Here is a 16,061-nt window from a genome sequence, read left to right as displayed (position 1 = left end):
TCAAGACAGTTGACACGGGGAACTTTCCGGCCAGGCGGGGATTCGGCGTGGTGTTAGTTAGTCCACGAATGAAATGATGCTACTTTTGCTCCGAGGTGCGTCCGGACTTTTTGGCTGGGCAATGCTTCCTTTTCACCATTCCCGTTCTTTGATGAGGGCACTTTTCGTCTCACCCCCCACCACCTTGCTGGCCCTGGACAGCCAAGGTTGCGCAACGCGTTATAATGCATAAAAAGCAAGAATACAGAATAAAGCACACGAAAAGAACGCCGGCCCGTTTCCCTGACCCCTCAAACTACCCCTCAAACTGCTGCCCCCCCTAGTGCGCGAACATAGCAAAGTTAGGCATCCCCGGAACATCTACCTCGGCTACAGTGTTGCCGATCTTGCCTGACACGACATCGCGCTTAAAAACGACGATGCGGCCGTCCGACTGCAGCGCCGAGGCGACGCGCGAGCCGTCCTTGTTGAAGGAGAAGTGTCGCGGGTTGATGCCGCCGGCCGGTGCCGTCTGAACGTGAGTGAGCGCGCCGGTCGCGGCGTTGATTGCGAAGGTGATGAGGGGGTCCGAGGGCACCGTGGTGCCGTTGGCGAGGGTATACTGCAGGGATTTCTCGTTGCGGGAGGAGAGGGTGAGGAATTTGTTGTCGGGCTGTTTTGGTGATGATGGCGGCATGTTAGAGCATCTACTCTTAGGACTCGCACGAGGGAAGGACAGGTGATGGGTTCACTTACGGAAAGCGTGATCTCGGCGGCCGAGGTGCCCGCCGGGATCGGATTGCTGTCGCCGTGCGTGGTGCTGTTGTGGATCTGAGTGAAGCTGAGAGTCTTGTCGGCGGTGTAGGTCACGACAAAGCCCTGGAGCAGGTTTCCGAGCTCGCAGACGACGTAGAGGAACGTCTTAGGGCCCGACTTGAGGAAGACCGCGTGCCTCGGTCCGGTTCCTCGGGCGAATTCGTAGACCTTCTACAGAAACGGTTAGCCTCTCTCTCTCGCGGTGTCCTTGATATGTGGGTAGGACATATGGAGGGATACGCACCGACTCGGTGAGCTCCAGGGTCTTCTTGTCGACCCTGAACGTACGGAGGAGATCGGCACCCAAATCAGGGAAGACGAGGAAGTTGCCAGTGGGATCAAGGACGGCCTCGTGAGGGCGGGCCTGATTCTGAGGGTCGGGACGGTTGTCGGGGGGGCTGGGAAAGACCTGACTATGCAGCGGCACAATAGCCGCTGGATTGGAAATGTTGAAAGTGTTGATGCCACCTCCAGCGCTATAAGGGGGTGTGTCAGTCTGCGCTGTTCCATCCTCGGGTTTGAATTACTTACTAGTCGGCAATGGCCAATCCACGGCCACCGGCGCCGTAGACGATGGTGCTCACCGGGCCTCCCACAGTCGTGCCTCCGCTCAGTTTGGTGAGGTTAAGGTCGGCGCCGATCTTGAGTGCTGCAAGGTCGCCATGGTCCCCGCCCCAGGCCTCATTGACGCAGTAAAGGATGGTGCCGGCCTGCGTCAACCAAGAGGGATAGGGCCCGCAGCTGTCAGACTCGGCCACAGATTGCAGTTTCGCCCCGTCCAACTTGAGCGTAAGAACCTTGCCGAGCTCATCTGCGACCGGATAGGTTGTGACGTAAAGGAGTGAGGATCCGCCATACGGAGCGGCACTCGTCAGCCGGAGGCTCGCAGAGAGTGCGAGGGTGATGCCGTAGGCAGTCCGCATGGTGAGAATTAGTGTAGTAGAGGCGGAAACTAGATGCCTTGTAGGTAGTCTATGTGTGCTGCAGTATATTGTAAGTATGTCCTGGCGTGGGTTTGCACTATATGGTTGGTCGACAGGAATGTAAATACAACACATGCTCCGAATACCGGGCCTTCACAGCGCTGGCGGAGGGTCCCTTATAATACCGATCGTCGCACATCGAACAGCAAGACAAGCGGAACAATGGGGGCTCTTCGGGCCGTGACTCTCACAAACGCCACAGGGGCTTTGTGCATTGTGCGCGATGAGTTCCGCTAACCTACCTCAATGCCGCATTGTCGCCATCATTTGGGCCCGCGTTGCCGGGACCATCGGGACGAATGCAGAGCTCCTTGCAGCCAAGAGCAATCAGGAAGCGGGATGCGTTGGGCGACATTCCGCATGGCTGGCCAGTCAGCCCCCTGGAGGTCCAGTGGTGTTTTTGACTGCTGATCCATGGATGTTTTAATCTAATCCGGCTCCATTAGTGCGGGATTGTTTCCCCGTCCCAAAGACGGAATCCTGGCTAGGCAGCGTCAGAGGGAAGACAAGCGTGTGTCAAAATGGCGTTGTAAGAGCACCAGCACATTCCGGATTGCTGGGACTTGGCGGATCAGATCATCGAATGCGCCGAGTCGCAAAGGCCATGTTCGACCGTCTCTTCTTCCGCCCACTCCTTTTGTGATGCAGTGCTCGAAGGATGAAAGTGGAAGAAGGTACCAGTAGGAAGTGGGTCTCGCCGATCCACACGGAACATCAATGCAGGGGCGCGGCAGATTTAGCGGGGCCAAGCGCGGAGAAAAAGGCGGGGAAGGCCTTGCCCACGAGTTCAATGGCCGAGCAGAACTGCTCGGCCGGCCGCTCAACGAAATGCGCCCCTGGAATCCATGGCCGGTGCTCCCTACACATGTCCCTGAAGTGTATAGATTACTATTGTACATTCAAGCGTACACTACGCAGTAAGCCAATCTCGCTTAGCTTCGATCCAGAGATACACATGTTGTCCCAGGAGTGACATTCTAGTCCGCGCAGAGCGGCGCTACACATGAACCGCTGCAAACATACCTTGACGAAAATGGAAACCCGAGCCCGTGATGCAAACGCGTGGGGCCAAGACCGAGCCTTCGCTCACGGCGGCAACGCCGGGCCTTGAGGCTCTAACGTCATGGAACAGCAACCCGGTCAATGTCACCTCTACAGGCAGGAATACAATGCCAAGCGGCATTGCCAACAGCTCTTCCGGTGTATGGCATGGTTCATCCATTGGCGGTATCTGTCATAGATTCACCGTAGTAAGGTACTTCATACTCACCAAACTTGGAGACTTTCCATTACTCGTCTACCACGTTTCCTTTTGGGTCTTTTTTTGTGACTTATCTTCCTCCTTTTCCGCCTCCTCCCCTGCTTTGCTCGCAATTCTCAATCATCATTCACCGTTCTTCGAGATAGTCGCTTTGGTTTCATGGGGTACTCGTAGTTTGCTGCACATATGCATTTCTGACTGTGGGAAGTCGGTGCAATACAGCCCCGGCTCCTCTTATGGTACATAACATCACAGGATCTGGCCACCCTTTGCTCTATGGAACTGGAGACGACTCCGACCACACTGTAAAACGTAGCGAGCACTGCACAGTCAGACTTCTGAGCATTCCGCCACAAAACGGTTAGACTTTCACAACCAAAGGTAGTTTCCAGGTGCTGGCATTCCACGGTACACCTATGCTAGGAGGTGTGTGCGAGGCCGAGGTCTTAACGCCGGGACTTGCCCATCCCACTGCTACGCAACGGCCACTGATGAATTTACCCGTCGTTTTATCCGCCGCCAGCCGATGGTGCGACCCTAAAACTACCTAAGCTCAAACGTCCCATTCAACGGCCCATGCGATTCGATGCGATTGAGCATTGGCATGCAGCTGACAACCGATTTGGTCAAGGGCCGGGGACTCTGGGCTCTCATACCTTACATAGTACACAGTACACTAGATAACACAAGACCCGACGCCTCGCGAAGCCCGTAGATACCGCATGTACGGATGCACTAGTAGCGCTTTCCATAGCACGCATCGTAACCAACCGACCAACCTGATATATGTATGTGGTTTGGTAGTCGGGACAAGTGGAAGGGGAACGGCAACCTGGACGCACTGTCTGCGTACATATATAACTAGACCTGTATACCTTATATCGCTCAACAACGGTGCTTGGGCCGCGCGCCGCCTCCATGGCATCCATGGTTGCGAAACAGCGGCTGAGCCAACAAGAAGATATTAGGTGACATAGATGTAGGGACAAGAGAGTTCAGGGTCCTGATGATGAGGCTCGGCCGCACTGCGACCCAAGGTAACGTAGCTCTCGCCGCCATACTACTTTTCTCGCTCCGTCTCTTTTATTAGCAAAGACCCTAGTTAGACCCAGACCGCCGTAGACCCTGAACGCTTCGACCATTGTCCTACGGACCCGAGGTTACGCCGTTCAGACGCTGCGGTTACCTGTAAACCAGGGATCCAGGAACCAAGAAGCAACCAGGACAGGATGCTGCGAAGGGTGTAAGCACACCGCTTACTAAGGTCTCTTACTGTTCAGCGGCAGACTGGCGCAGATACCGCGCTTGCTGTAGGCCCGGTACGCTCTAGCTATGTAAAGACACGCTAGACTCGGGGGACCGTGAAGGCCAGGAGTAAAGCTGATGTGGCTTTGCTGCAGTGTGGTTGAAGGGGAACCATGGCGAATTACGGGAGGGCAGAAGAGCACCAGGTATTATACAATACCTGACAGCAGCAGAACTCAATGTGAGGGCGGACCTGCTTGGGTAACAAGAGTTCTCCTGAGTTATCATATGATGATTACCACGAAAGTGGGTGATGTTGAAAGTTAATAATACGACGAGACCACCAAAGCTGATTCCAACGCAGCCACCATGGATGTTGAACGAACCACTGCCTAGTACGCTCCTTTGGCGCCGGCATAACGTTCCTGACGCGGAGGAACAAGATAGAAAAAGAATAGGAGAAGGGTAATGGGGTATCAAGTGGTCCTAATCGCCAAGATCCATGCTCTCCATCCAGCCCCTGACCGCCTCGCGCAGTGGGCTCTCCCTTTCTCTTTCTCTTTCTCTTTCCCGCTCTCTCTCTCTTTGCTGTCCCCTTGGCTGCTGCTGCTGCTGCTGCTGCTGCTGCTGCTGCCCCAGCTGTTCTTCCCTCTCAGTAATTACGTCCTGAATGACATCCTCTAGCGCTGACAGCAGGACAGTCTTGCACTGCGATCGTGGCACCTCTTGCGGGCCGGCAAGCAAAAAGCCTTGGAGGGCCTGACCTTGACTGTGACCTTGGCTTGGGTTGGGGCAAGCCCGCACATCCGACCCGCTCGGCAGGCTATCCCTCCTCTCCCTCTGAGCCTCCCTCTCCCTGCGTTTACTGGTCGACCTGGATGAGCTGGTCGAGCCGACCTTGCTCACCGTGGAATCGGTCCCAGCCGCGGCGATGACCCGCTCCACGGCTTCGGTCAGCACATCGTCGAAAGCGACAATCCGCTCTTCGATGAACTCCTCTTTCAGCTGCACCTCGTAGGGCATCAGACCCGCCGTCGTTGGTGTCGACGGTGTCGTGCTGCATGTGGTGGAGGACGGTGTCGCAGGTGCAGGGTTCTGGTTCAGCTCTGCGGCACCGGGTTGTATCACCTTGACTAGGCGACGGTAGCGTAGGCGTGTCACGGTGAATGTGGTTGTGTCGGCCACGACAGCCGAGGTGACGTCGATCCATCTCTCCGTCGAGTCCGCCGATGGGTGTGTGCTTGGTATCGGCGGGTTCGGCTCAGCGCGCATTGATGCCCTGATTCGCTCGCGGACATCATGATGAGCTGGTAGTGCCTGCAGAACGAAATCCGGGTGGTAATTCTGCAACCAGCCGGCGACATTCGGCGGCACATCTCCGTCAGCAGCGAAGCGGAATGACTGCTCAAACGCGTCCAGGCCGCTGCCAAAGCCCGACGCCGACAGATAACCGCTGCTCGATGGCGAGCTCACGGCACTTTCGAACGAAGTGACGAAATCTGGCAGCGGAACCTCCACATCAATGACACCATCATCCACGTTGATGGAAGTCTTCACTGGTGACGCAAAGGCCCCAGACGGGTCTGGAGTCCTCTGTGTCTTCTGCACGGCACTTGCTTGCTCGGAGAGGCCCAAGCTGTCGCTTGCAGATGTCCGGAGAGGGGGTGCGGAATCTCTGGGGCTTGGGGTGGTATTGCCGGGGGTATCGCCGGTTTGCTCAGCCGGCGAGCCCCCGGCAGTCTGGACTTCTGGCGTCGTTTTGGAAGGTGCGCTGATCGAAGGCTGTCGTGCGACCGCGGGCGAGACGGAGCTCCCCACCCGCCTGTCATTCGGTCCAGGGTAGTTGCTCGTCGAGTCTCTCCTACGTCCGTTCCAGAGGCCGCTAAGAACACTCCATCTTGAGCTCTGTCTGCGTTCACCGGGGCCAGTACCCTGAGATCCGGGGTTCTCATCTCGGGTAAGTCGCTTCAAGTCATCGGCGGCGACGCTGTTGCTGCTCCCTGGACGTCCCTGGGAGATTATGTCGGCTCTGTGAACTGTCGAAAAGTGGGGAATGCTGGTCTCGGGGGTGATTGTGGCGGTGGTAACGGCACTGCTCTTCCTCGTGTTTGTATCTCCCCCGCGGATAGGCAGATGACTAGTCCGGATCGAAGCGGTATCGGAGGGCCACCTCTCGTGCCGGCCCTCCATGCTTAGGTGGGCCAATGGAGGAGGAACACCACCGCCTCGCATGTTGTGCGCCTGTAAGCTCAAGTTGCGGGAATGGGACGGCAGCCGCGAGCCTGTACGGCGGTTCATCTTCCTGCGCAACGACTCTTCCTTCAGGATGGGGACGACGAAAGCCGGGGGAGACTGTGACAGCGCACCCAAAGATGCGGGCGTGCTTGGTCGGTGGCTCCGGGCACCTGGTACCGACTGAGACGCTGGCAGGAAGGCAGATAGCAGAAATACCAACCGCCGCGCCGCTATCTTGTCGTCGCTCAAGATGATTGTCCGAGCAGGCAGCAAGGCGTCTTCCTCCGACCTGGCTCTCTGCTGTTGCTGGGCGAGATGCTGACGGCGGTATGCCGGAGGACTCAGTGCCTGGAGCCAGTCGGTATGCGTTGCGAGAAACGCTGTGAGAAGGTTGAAGAAAAAGAAGCCCTGGTCTCTGCCGCCGGCCCACTTAGCCACCCGGCGAGCCTCCTCTCGCCAGATCGGCCAACGATTCTGCCCCGTCGTCACGCGAGAGGCCCGAATCCCGGCGACGATCCGCGTCTTCGCCGCATCGACCTCGGCGTTAATGTTCCGATTGTCAAGCAAGCAGTTGGGGAGCAACGTAATGTGCTTCGCGTTCGTCTTGTGAGGCATGACCGGTTGTCCATCTTCGCCGCGCCGGCCAGATACTGTAGAAGTAGAACCCCTGGCGAACTGAAGAGACAAAGTAGGAAGCGGGTCCGGGATGCAATATCGGCCTGCCGGAGCATCGCAAACAGCGTGGTGGCAACAACAGATTGCAGGCGGCTCAAGGTCCGCATGATGATGTCCCAGTGCTGCGTGATGGCGTCGATTTGATCCTCCATGTCACTGCCGTAGTTTGTCTCGAACGAGTCAGGCGCGCCAAACCCGCCTTGGCCCGTCGACGTCCATCCATGGCGCCGTGAGGAATTGAACGATGATGGAAAGGAGTCCCCCTCGGTATACGAGCCGGATCCTTTGAAGCCCGATCGCAACGTGGCCGGAGTAGAATGCGAGGGCGAAGGAGGCAGGGTAATGATGAGGGCCACGGCGTACATGGGGGTTCGCTTTTGCCTCGGCTGTAGCTTCTTCTTCTTGGCCTTCGCATCCTCCGTGCCCGGGGGAAAGGGATAGCCTGTGGTCTCTTCGGACATGACCTCGTGGAGAGGTGGCAGGTCCCCGTCGAGCGGGAGGCTGACTGGAAACAGCCTCGTGATCAACACTTTCTTTCGGTCCTGAAGGCGCCCTGTCCCGCCTGGGGTAGGAGGTGTAGGGAACGGAGGGGGGTTTTCCGAGGAGAATGACTGCGAGAGGCGGCTTGCCCTCATGGTGGACCTGCCCAAGGAACCACGCCCGTCTCCGAGCGCCGAGGTGGTCTCGCTCGACCGGACGTCTGACGGCACGACATGGACTTTGGTAGAAGTGCCCTTGTATGCCATGAGCTCCGAGTTGCCGAAGATGCAGCTGGAGAAGGTGGCTAGCTCTTCGCGGTACTCGCGCCACGCGCGCTGAGACTCACTCTCGTTGAAAGCCTGGCTGCGACTGTGGACCGAAGGTCTCCGATCAAAGGCGCCCTGGCGTACCTTGGGGCTGCCAGGCTGGATGACGACTGGCCGCTGGGAGTAACTGAGACTGGATTTCCGCGGAGAGACAGGGCCCCGACGCGGCTCTTGAACGGAATAAGAACCCGCAGTCGCGGAAGGCCGGTCGACGGACGCGGCCGGGATGGGCGGCGGAGGTTGGCTGTCATAGAGGAGAGAGGCGGCAACGGAGCTCAGGGCGTCCTGCATGATAATGATGCGGACATCGCGGACGTCAAGCTCAACGTCGGCATTGTAGTCGAAGGCTGCCGTCGAAGCGCCGGTGGGGGTGGTGGCGCCGCTGGATAAGGGGTACAGCTGGTTGGCACGTTGCTCGTATAGGTCCTGCGGATCCGGGAAGAGCAAGTGCCGCGTATGGATATCTTCATGGACCGATTCGAGTGGCATAGGCCTCTGCGAAAAGGGTTGGGGAGAGGGCGGTGCCCCGGACCCGGAGCCAGCGCCGAGATTGAAGAGCTTCCCGAGCATCCCTAGGAGGATTGAGCAAGCTGGCGGGAAGCTGAGATGCGGAAGCCTCGCGGAGCGAGTCCTAGTCCTGAGCGTCTGTTTCTTTCAGCGGTTCAGACGGCAGCCACGCGCTGGGTCAGCATCGTCGCCGGTGGGGTGGGCGGAGTCGCCATGGGAGGGGTGCTGCTCTGAGATGCGGGAAAGGGGAGCAATTGATGAACGCAGTCCGGCGTTGGACAGTTGAATCGGCAACTCGCATAGGTAGCACGCCTTATCTAGCAGCAGGAGTGGCCCTGAGCGCGCCGGGTCGATTAGATAGAGAGACACGCTTCCTGTGCCCTTGCCTCTCGTCGCGAGGCGGGCACACTGAGCGGAAGCGCGCGGGGCGCCACGAGAGCAGGTGATGATACCGTTTTTCAAGCGTCCTAGAGCAGCCGGCCTCCTCTTTGGGGCGGCCTGTGGCAAGCTTGATGTCCACCGCGTCGCGCGAGGCAATGACCCAATGTGCTGAGATCAGACCGGACCGGACCAGACGAAAAGGGCCTGCGTGGTCCGGAGCGACGGCGGACTGCGACGACTGCCGGGGCTGAGGTTGCTAATGGCAGTTTCCCAGCAGTTTCGCTTGTCTTTCCGAGCGGTTAGCGGATTGCTCCTTGAGTGGCACCTGGTAACAACAACGCCGTGCAACAACTTGACGAGTGGGTTTTACATACCTAACTAGCCTGGCAGTGTGGAGAATTTCCCGAGACGACTGGGGCTTTGCAGGCGAGGGAACCCCAGAGAGAAAGCAACAGCAGGAGGAGCAAGCAAACCTGAAGAGCAAGGGGTGCGGTGCCCGGAGTGGAATCCTCTGGTAAACCTGGAAATCACGCTTCGCGCGGCTCTGGCGTTGCCTGTCTACACCATCTACTTGTTTGCGGTGGGTTTTGGCGGGGTCCCAAATTCCGGAATGGCGGTGACGACGAAAGCGGCGGTTGATAGCTAAAACGGCCGCATTGCGCGCGGCCAGCTTGCTGCGGCAGTGGACGGCAGTGGACGGCAGTGAGGTGGGCTGCAGGCCCCGAAGACTTAAGGTACAGGGCAGGTCTTTGGAGTGACGGGAGTGGGGCGGCCGGGGCCCGCTGGGACGCCGAGCTTGCCAAATGGAAGCGGCTCGACCAGAGGGGTTGCTGCAGAGAAGTGGAGCCAATTTGCGGGTTGGGCAGGGCTGCACACCTCACGGATGTCATGACTTACCGCGCAAAGCCCCAAGAATTGCCTCGCGCCAATCTCGGGGTTCTTCGGAGCCACAATGCTCATGAACTTGCGCCCTAATGAGATCCATGCAGACACGGTGACTGCACGACATCAATCCACAAGGAAACCAGGTACGACCAGTCAATGCAGGTAACGGAATCTGACCACGATCCACCCGTTTGTAGCGGCGTTGCTGCATCGGAACGCTGATCTGGCATTGAGTTTTCGATACCTTTTTTTCCTTGTCTTGGATTCTTTTATCGCCTTCCGGACAAACCGTATCCTCGCCCGGAAGATCAAAACTACAGGTACCTAGTGCGAGGCCAGCCATCCGGGACGAGCGCCACTTATTTGGAGTGCTACCTTGTTAACGTTATGTACAGTATTTGTCGAGTCTCCCGAGGTTGCAGCGGACCGTCGTCCGTCGGTTGTCCTTCCGAGCTGTCTCGAGCAGGCTGTCCAGTTGTCAACTGTCCACGTTCACATGGCTAAATAAGTTGAACTCGATGGATGGATTTTTCTCCTGCCAGCGAGCCCAGAAGAGCCCCATCCCGTCTCGCCGAGGATTTTCGAGCATGCCGTTCCTGTTTCTCTGTGATAGCGACCGGCAACTCGTGTGCAGTTCATCAATCTGGCTTCCCACCTCTGTTTGTTCCGTCTCGGAGGAAGGGGTGTCACAAATACTACCTGGTATAGCCGGACGGTTCCGGCCGTCTGGCCCGCGCTCGTGGGCCAGAAAAGGCAGAGCGACTTCCTTCTTTTCTGGTGTCGTCAACGGCAAGACGGATCAATTCGGAACTTACACTTAGATTCAAGTTTCCAAGAAGCACACGACTGATTGAAGTACGGAGTACCTATTGCAATCCCGCTTGTTTCCATGTGCTCAATGCCCTGTCCTTGCGAGTTACTATGGTGGGCGCCTTGGGGTAGAGACCGTGGAACTATCCAGACGCACCGCCAGTATCTGGCCGCCGGCGTCTCATTCATTGGTGAACACAGTGATGCCGCTGAATCATGATGACGGAAGAACTGCGTCGTCGCCCTCATTCTGCCGGGATGCTACGGCATGCCATCATTGCGATGTGAGTGCTCCTTGGCACCGGCCCGCGAGTCAACAGCTAGCGCCGAGCCCAAAGAGTTGGTGTGGAGCTTGTTTGTTCGCCTGTTCCGTTAACCGCAGCGGGATGACCACGATTCCGCTCTCTATCGAGCGAGGTTCGAACAGAGTTCGAGTGCACACCTACCCAGATCACAGTAGTCCACACGCGGGCACAACGGAAGCAATTCAACAACACAGGGGACGTATGTTTTGGCACGAGGCCTCCTAGAACCATGAGGGACTGGCTAAGTCCATCATCTGGCGCCGCGCCTGGATCTGGTACGGCAGTCGAACTTCCAGCACTCCGAAATGGACCCCAAAGCGGTACCCTCACAGCACAACAACAGCCGGCCGTCCCCGCATGCGCCATCTCCGAGGGGTACGTCACGGAGCCGGTAATGACTGTGGAGGCCGGCGGCGTGGGCAGTCGCCAACATGCCGGCCGGTATCGCGACACGGTGCCGAGATCTCTCGAAGTGCGACTGTACACGTCCCACTTCCTCTCGACGTGGAACTCCCGGCTGTTCGAGTTCGCCGCGGTCCTCTTCCTGGCGTCCATCTTCCCGGACACGCTGCTCCCGATGTCGGTCTACGCGCTGGCCCGCAGCGGCGCGGCCATCGTGCTGGCGCGGCCGGTCGGGCGGCTGATCGACAAGGGCGACCGTCTGGCGGTGGTCCGGGCGTCCATCATTGGGCAGCGCCTTGCGGTGGCCGCGAGCTGCGCGCTGTTCTGGGCCCTGGAACGGCGGGGCCGGCGGATGGCTGCGAGGCTCGGCGACGGCCTGTTCGCGTTGGCTGTCATCCTCGCCTGTGTCGAGAAGCTGTGCTCGCTGATGAACCTGGTGGCCGTCGAGAGAGACTGGGTAAGGCCGTGAGGGCGCGTGCAGTGCAGACTGCAACTTGCTGACCACTTTGCTGGCTCCTCTTGGGTTATGTAGGCGGCCGTGATCACCGAAGGGGATGAACTGGCCCGGCGAGGTCTGTGTCGTGAGGCCCAAGCTACCGTCGTTCCGCCGCGCTGACCTAGGGCAGTACTGAATGCTCGAGTACGGCGGATTGATCTTGTCTGCAAGCTGCTAGGACCACTGGCCATCTCTACCATAGCGATATCGTCCACGCTGGTCGCCATCATTGCCACGCTTGCCATGAATCTCGTATCGGTCCTTGTTGAGTACATATGCATAGCTCAGGTACTGTACAATACTATACAATACACAGCAGCATCGCCGCGCGCGGAACCTGTGAGGGAATACAAACTGACGACTGTATGTAGGTCTACAAGCAAGTGCCCTCGCTAGCGAGAGGGCCGGCGGCTTCCGACAACGAACTGCCGCCTTCAACAAGGCCGTCGACCGGCGCTTGGCTGAGGCCATCAATATCCCATGTTCTTCCCGTATCGTCTCTGCCTTTCTACTTCCGCCACGCAGCCTTCCTCCCCTCCTTCTCGCTTACCCTTCTCTACCTCACCGTGCTCTCCTTCTCCGGCCAGATGATCACGTATCTCCTCTCGGTGGGGTACAACTCCCTGCACGTGGGCATCGCCCGCACGGTGAGCACCGTCTTCGAGCTGAGCGCCACGTGGATAGCACCCCGCCTGATGGAGCGGATCGGGGTTGTCCGGGGCGGCATCTGGAGTCTCTGCTGGCAAATGGTCTGGCTCGCGGCCGGGATCAGCTGGTTCTTTGCCGACTTCTCCGGCATGGGCACGAACAGCGCCATCTCGGCCACGGGCCTCGCCGTCGGCGTTGCCCTCAGCCGCGTCGGCCTTTGGGGCTACGACTTGTGTGCGCAGAACATCGTCCAGGACGTGAGTGCTAAGTACCTTATTATTATATTATGCCTTAGGTACTAGTACCTTAGGTGTCGATTCGTTTTGCATCACGGCTGACTCTAACAACTTCTTCTTGCAACGCGCAGGAGGTCGAAGCCGAGCTTCGCGGGACCTTTTCGACGGCGGAGGCCTCGTTTCAGAACCTGTTCGAACTGCTCTCGTACGTGGCTACCATCGTCTTCTCCCGGCCGGATCAGTTTCAGTGGCCCGTGGTCATCAGTGTCATCGCCGTGTACGCTGCCGGCGGCCTGTACGCCTCCTTTGTGCGCCGAAGGCGGGGGCACCTCTTTCATCCTCCGCCGTGCGGGTGCAAGCAAGGTGGGGTGTGAGATATAGCTTTTGGCGCGTAGATGGGGGTGACCACACTGGAAACAACCTGGAAAGGGTGTAATCGTGTGTGTGGTACGTGCTCAACACAGCGCTCGTTGTAACCCTTCGGTGCCATGTAACTCAATGTTCTGTACAAACGTTGAATTCGAATTGATCGCCCTTCATAACCTCCTGCTCCTTGTACCATGTTCCCTGCTCCCTGCTCCTTTGAACTGAACGAAAACCGGCTCACCACAGTTAAGGGAAAAGCCAACTGTCCCGAGACAGCTCTGCCGAAATCAAATCAGCCCTCTTCACTCCTTGTTGCAGCAATGCAGGTGCTCGCACATGCCCTTGCCGCACATGAGCTGGCAGGGGTCGCTGATATCATTGAGAGGTGTTCCCCCGACGACTCGGACTACAGGAAGCAGCATCTCCGGCTGGAGCGTCGTTGAATGGATACCATAGGCATGGAGACACTCCCTAATTGTCTCCGCTGTCTCCATAAAACGAGCCACATCGGGATCGGAAACTAGGATGTGGGCCGATGCGACGGCCTTCTTCTGGTCGAGGCGCCAGACGTGCAGCTCGTGAACGCCGTGGACGCCCGGGATCTGTTCAAGGTTAGCCGCTTTTCGTCTCCTTGTCTGATCTGATGCGATTATTTGTTCCTCGGACTGTTGGGCTTCAACAAAACTGAGATTCGTACCTTCTCAATGTCGTGCTTGATGTCCTCGAGCTTGACACCTTCTGGGGCACTCTGCAGCAGGATCTCTCCGCTGCGCCTGACCAAGGGGACTGCCGAGAAGAAAATCAGAAGCGCGATGGCCATGCCGATGGCAGGGTCTGCGTAGAATCTGGCCGGCGAGGATGTCTTCCACATAACGGCCGCGGCAAGGATGACGCCAAGGTTGGTTGCCATATCGCCAATGACATGGAGGAAGGCACCGACCATCCCAAGATCTCTGCCGGGCGGCTTGACCGAGTGCCGGACGTGGCGGTGCCCGGCGTGACAGTTTCTGCGCCGGCTGGGTTGTTGCTCGGGAGTACGAGTTGGACAGACGATGCCGGAGGTGCTGCTAGATCCGCTGCTGATCTCAAAGTCCGGCTCCTGAGTTGGATCCGGGTCTGGGTGGTGGTGGTGATGGTGATGCTCTAGGACAGGTCAGCGGTTGGGGGGATTCAGGGGCTGGCCAGGGGCAGGATTTTACCATGCAGGAAAAGAGCGCTGGCCGCATTCAACCCGAAGCCCACGCAGCCCGTGATCAAGACTAGCTTTGCATGCTCGATATCGCGGAGGGTAACGAACCGTTCGACGGACTGGATGAAGATGCCAATGCCGAGAGCAAGCAGGACGGCCCCGTTAAAGAAGCCACCGAGAAGACGGGCCCGCTGCCAACCATACGAGAAGTCCTGGCGATGCTGGGACTTCTCGGACATCTGGCGCACTGGTCAGCTCGGCTCCTCTGCCTGGGCATGCTACCTAAGTACCAGTAGTGCCTGCGACAACCGACGGGAAAGAACGAGACGTACGATAATTGCAGTGAGCGTGACAGCAAAGCTGGCAATGTCGCTCAGCTAATTTGAGCATCGTCAGTATAGCCCATGAGTGATAGCCACTTGTCTGTTGGGGAAGGCCGGCTCACATAATGAAAGGCGTCGGCCATCAACGCCAGACTGCCCGTCTTGAAGGCCACTAAAGATCGGTCAGCACTTCCGTTTCACGCCGTGTGCGGACGTCAATCTTTCTACGCTACGAACCTCCAATCTCGAAGAGGAAGAAGGCGAACGATATGGTGATCGCCGCCGTGACCTTCTGGCGGTCGGAGAGCCTTTTCGCCATGGCGGAGGAGTACGGTTGGGTAACTGGTATGGGATGGGTATTGGCTCTTGCTTTGATAGTCTTCTTGGAAGTGATAGTCAGCGAGAGGACCGGTGAACTATGGGCAGCAGTGATATATACCTCCTGCGGGCGATCTGTTGGTTGCTGCTGTGGATTTAATCTTGCGGTCGGTGGAACAGAGCTCAGAGTCAGAACAAAAAGAAGGGACGCAGTAGGCCGCACCCGCATGACGGATGTGCACGAGCAGAGAACAAGGAGCCGCTTAGTCGTCGGTCCGATCTGTTTATTCGCGATACTGCTTAGTCGTCGACTTCTCCGCGCCCCGCGGCCGTGCCATCGTGAACCCTGAGGGCAGCCCAGGGGACCCAATGTCACTTCCCGGCCGGGACCGGAAGGCTGTGACATGGGAGAGAGTACAGCAAAGCACCAGGCCCCGGCAGAAAGTACACGAAGGGGGCAACAGAGGGCGCATGGCGACCTGGCTCGTACTCCGCGCGACATAAACCCCTTGTGATGCGCAAGACTGTTGGAGTCTGTCATCGAGATAATCCCAAGTCTCTAACACGTGGTGTTGACCTTTTGGGATGTGGTTGAGGTGTCCTCAGGGGGGCCAAGGGACGGAAATAGGGGTACACCGTACATGTATGGCAAGCGAGAAGATTCATGCAAGTGTTTCACAGCGCCAAGGCCATCGTGTTCTGCCATTGTGCTGCGTCCATGTACACCACATACAGCAGAAGCATAGTCCAAGGTACCGGTAGGGTAAGGTAGGTAGATGCTACCTGGGAGGTATCACGGCTAGGGCTGGTGCTGAACAGTTTCCTTTACCTAGAACTTCGGAGTGTCTTGTGAGTTGTGACTGCAGCACGCCGCTGTTAATGTTATCTCTGGAAGGAGGTGGAGCACGGTTTGTTTGGTCCAATTCGGTCTGGGAGGCCATGATATATCATATGGAAGTCATACCTGGCCATGGGATGAGCCCGGTTCACCGGTGTGATGTGGCTCGCCATGCGGGTTTGATTGATCGTCCCGCATGTCAGATCTGTGGAGCGCCGAGACAGGGATATGATGGTAAGATCGGAAAACAGTGGGGCCCCATCCGTCTTGGCGGTGCAACGACATGGGGCGGACAAGCCCCTAAAGGAAGGCGGTGTAATGAATCCCCACAGATTCTGCCGGCTTGTGGACCGCGCC

The 16,061-nt window shown here is 57.9% G+C and overlaps 4 protein-coding genes across 4 annotated transcripts; 1 reads left to right on the top strand and 3 right to left on the bottom strand.

Annotated features, from left to right (window-relative positions):
* B0T15DRAFT_528825 (Lactonase, 7-bladed beta-propeller-domain-containing protein) lies at nt 1-2,507 on the bottom strand. The gene is made up of 5 exons (XM_062869064.1): nt 2,021-2,507; nt 1,327-1,776; nt 1,040-1,271; nt 736-966; nt 1-652 (listed from the first exon to the last, which is right to left on the bottom strand). The coding sequence occupies exons 1-5, from the start codon at nt 2,131-2,133 to the stop codon at nt 320-322; spliced, it is 1,359 nt and encodes a 452-aa protein (XP_062722768.1). The 5' UTR covers nt 2,134-2,507; the 3' UTR covers nt 1-319.
* Nucleotides 2,508-4,338: 1,831 nt separating this feature from the next.
* Nucleotides 4,339-10,565, bottom strand: B0T15DRAFT_573872 (folliculin-interacting protein N-terminus-domain-containing protein). Its single transcript, XM_062870939.1, has 6 exons — nt 10,063-10,565; nt 9,951-9,996; nt 9,786-9,859; nt 8,917-9,144; nt 7,205-8,645; nt 4,339-7,169 (listed from the first exon to the last, which is right to left on the bottom strand). The coding sequence occupies exons 1-6, from the start codon at nt 10,114-10,116 to the stop codon at nt 4,771-4,773; spliced, it is 4,242 nt and encodes a 1,413-aa protein (XP_062722767.1). The 5' UTR covers nt 10,117-10,565; the 3' UTR covers nt 4,339-4,770.
* Nucleotides 10,566-11,282: 717 nt separating this feature from the next.
* On the top strand, nt 11,283-13,044 carry B0T15DRAFT_394240 (Ferroporti-1; the record flags this gene model as incomplete). The annotated part of the gene is made up of 5 exons (XM_062864720.1): nt 11,283-11,747; nt 11,823-11,862; nt 11,917-12,074; nt 12,158-12,691; nt 12,802-13,044. The coding sequence occupies 5 exons, from the start codon at nt 11,283-11,285 to the stop codon at nt 13,042-13,044; spliced, it is 1,440 nt and encodes a 479-aa protein (XP_062722766.1).
* Nucleotides 13,045-13,196: 152 nt separating this feature from the next.
* B0T15DRAFT_528809 (cation efflux family-domain-containing protein) lies at nt 13,197-15,893 on the bottom strand. The gene is made up of 7 exons (XM_062869063.1): nt 14,988-15,893; nt 14,786-14,927; nt 14,671-14,720; nt 14,558-14,602; nt 14,236-14,464; nt 13,734-14,179; nt 13,197-13,638 (listed from the first exon to the last, which is right to left on the bottom strand). The coding sequence occupies exons 1-7, from the start codon at nt 15,405-15,407 to the stop codon at nt 13,339-13,341; spliced, it is 1,632 nt and encodes a 543-aa protein (XP_062722765.1). The 5' UTR covers nt 15,408-15,893; the 3' UTR covers nt 13,197-13,338.
* Nucleotides 15,894-16,061: the final 168 nt, after the last annotated feature.

Source organism: Chaetomium strumarium (genome assembly GCF_033439665.1).
Source record: "Chaetomium strumarium strain CBS 333.67 chromosome Unknown B0T15scaffold_3, whole genome shotgun sequence".
Classification (NCBI taxonomy): domain Eukaryota; kingdom Fungi; phylum Ascomycota; class Sordariomycetes; order Sordariales; family Chaetomiaceae; genus Chaetomium; species Chaetomium strumarium.
This window is presented reverse-complemented; position numbering and strand designations above follow the sequence as displayed.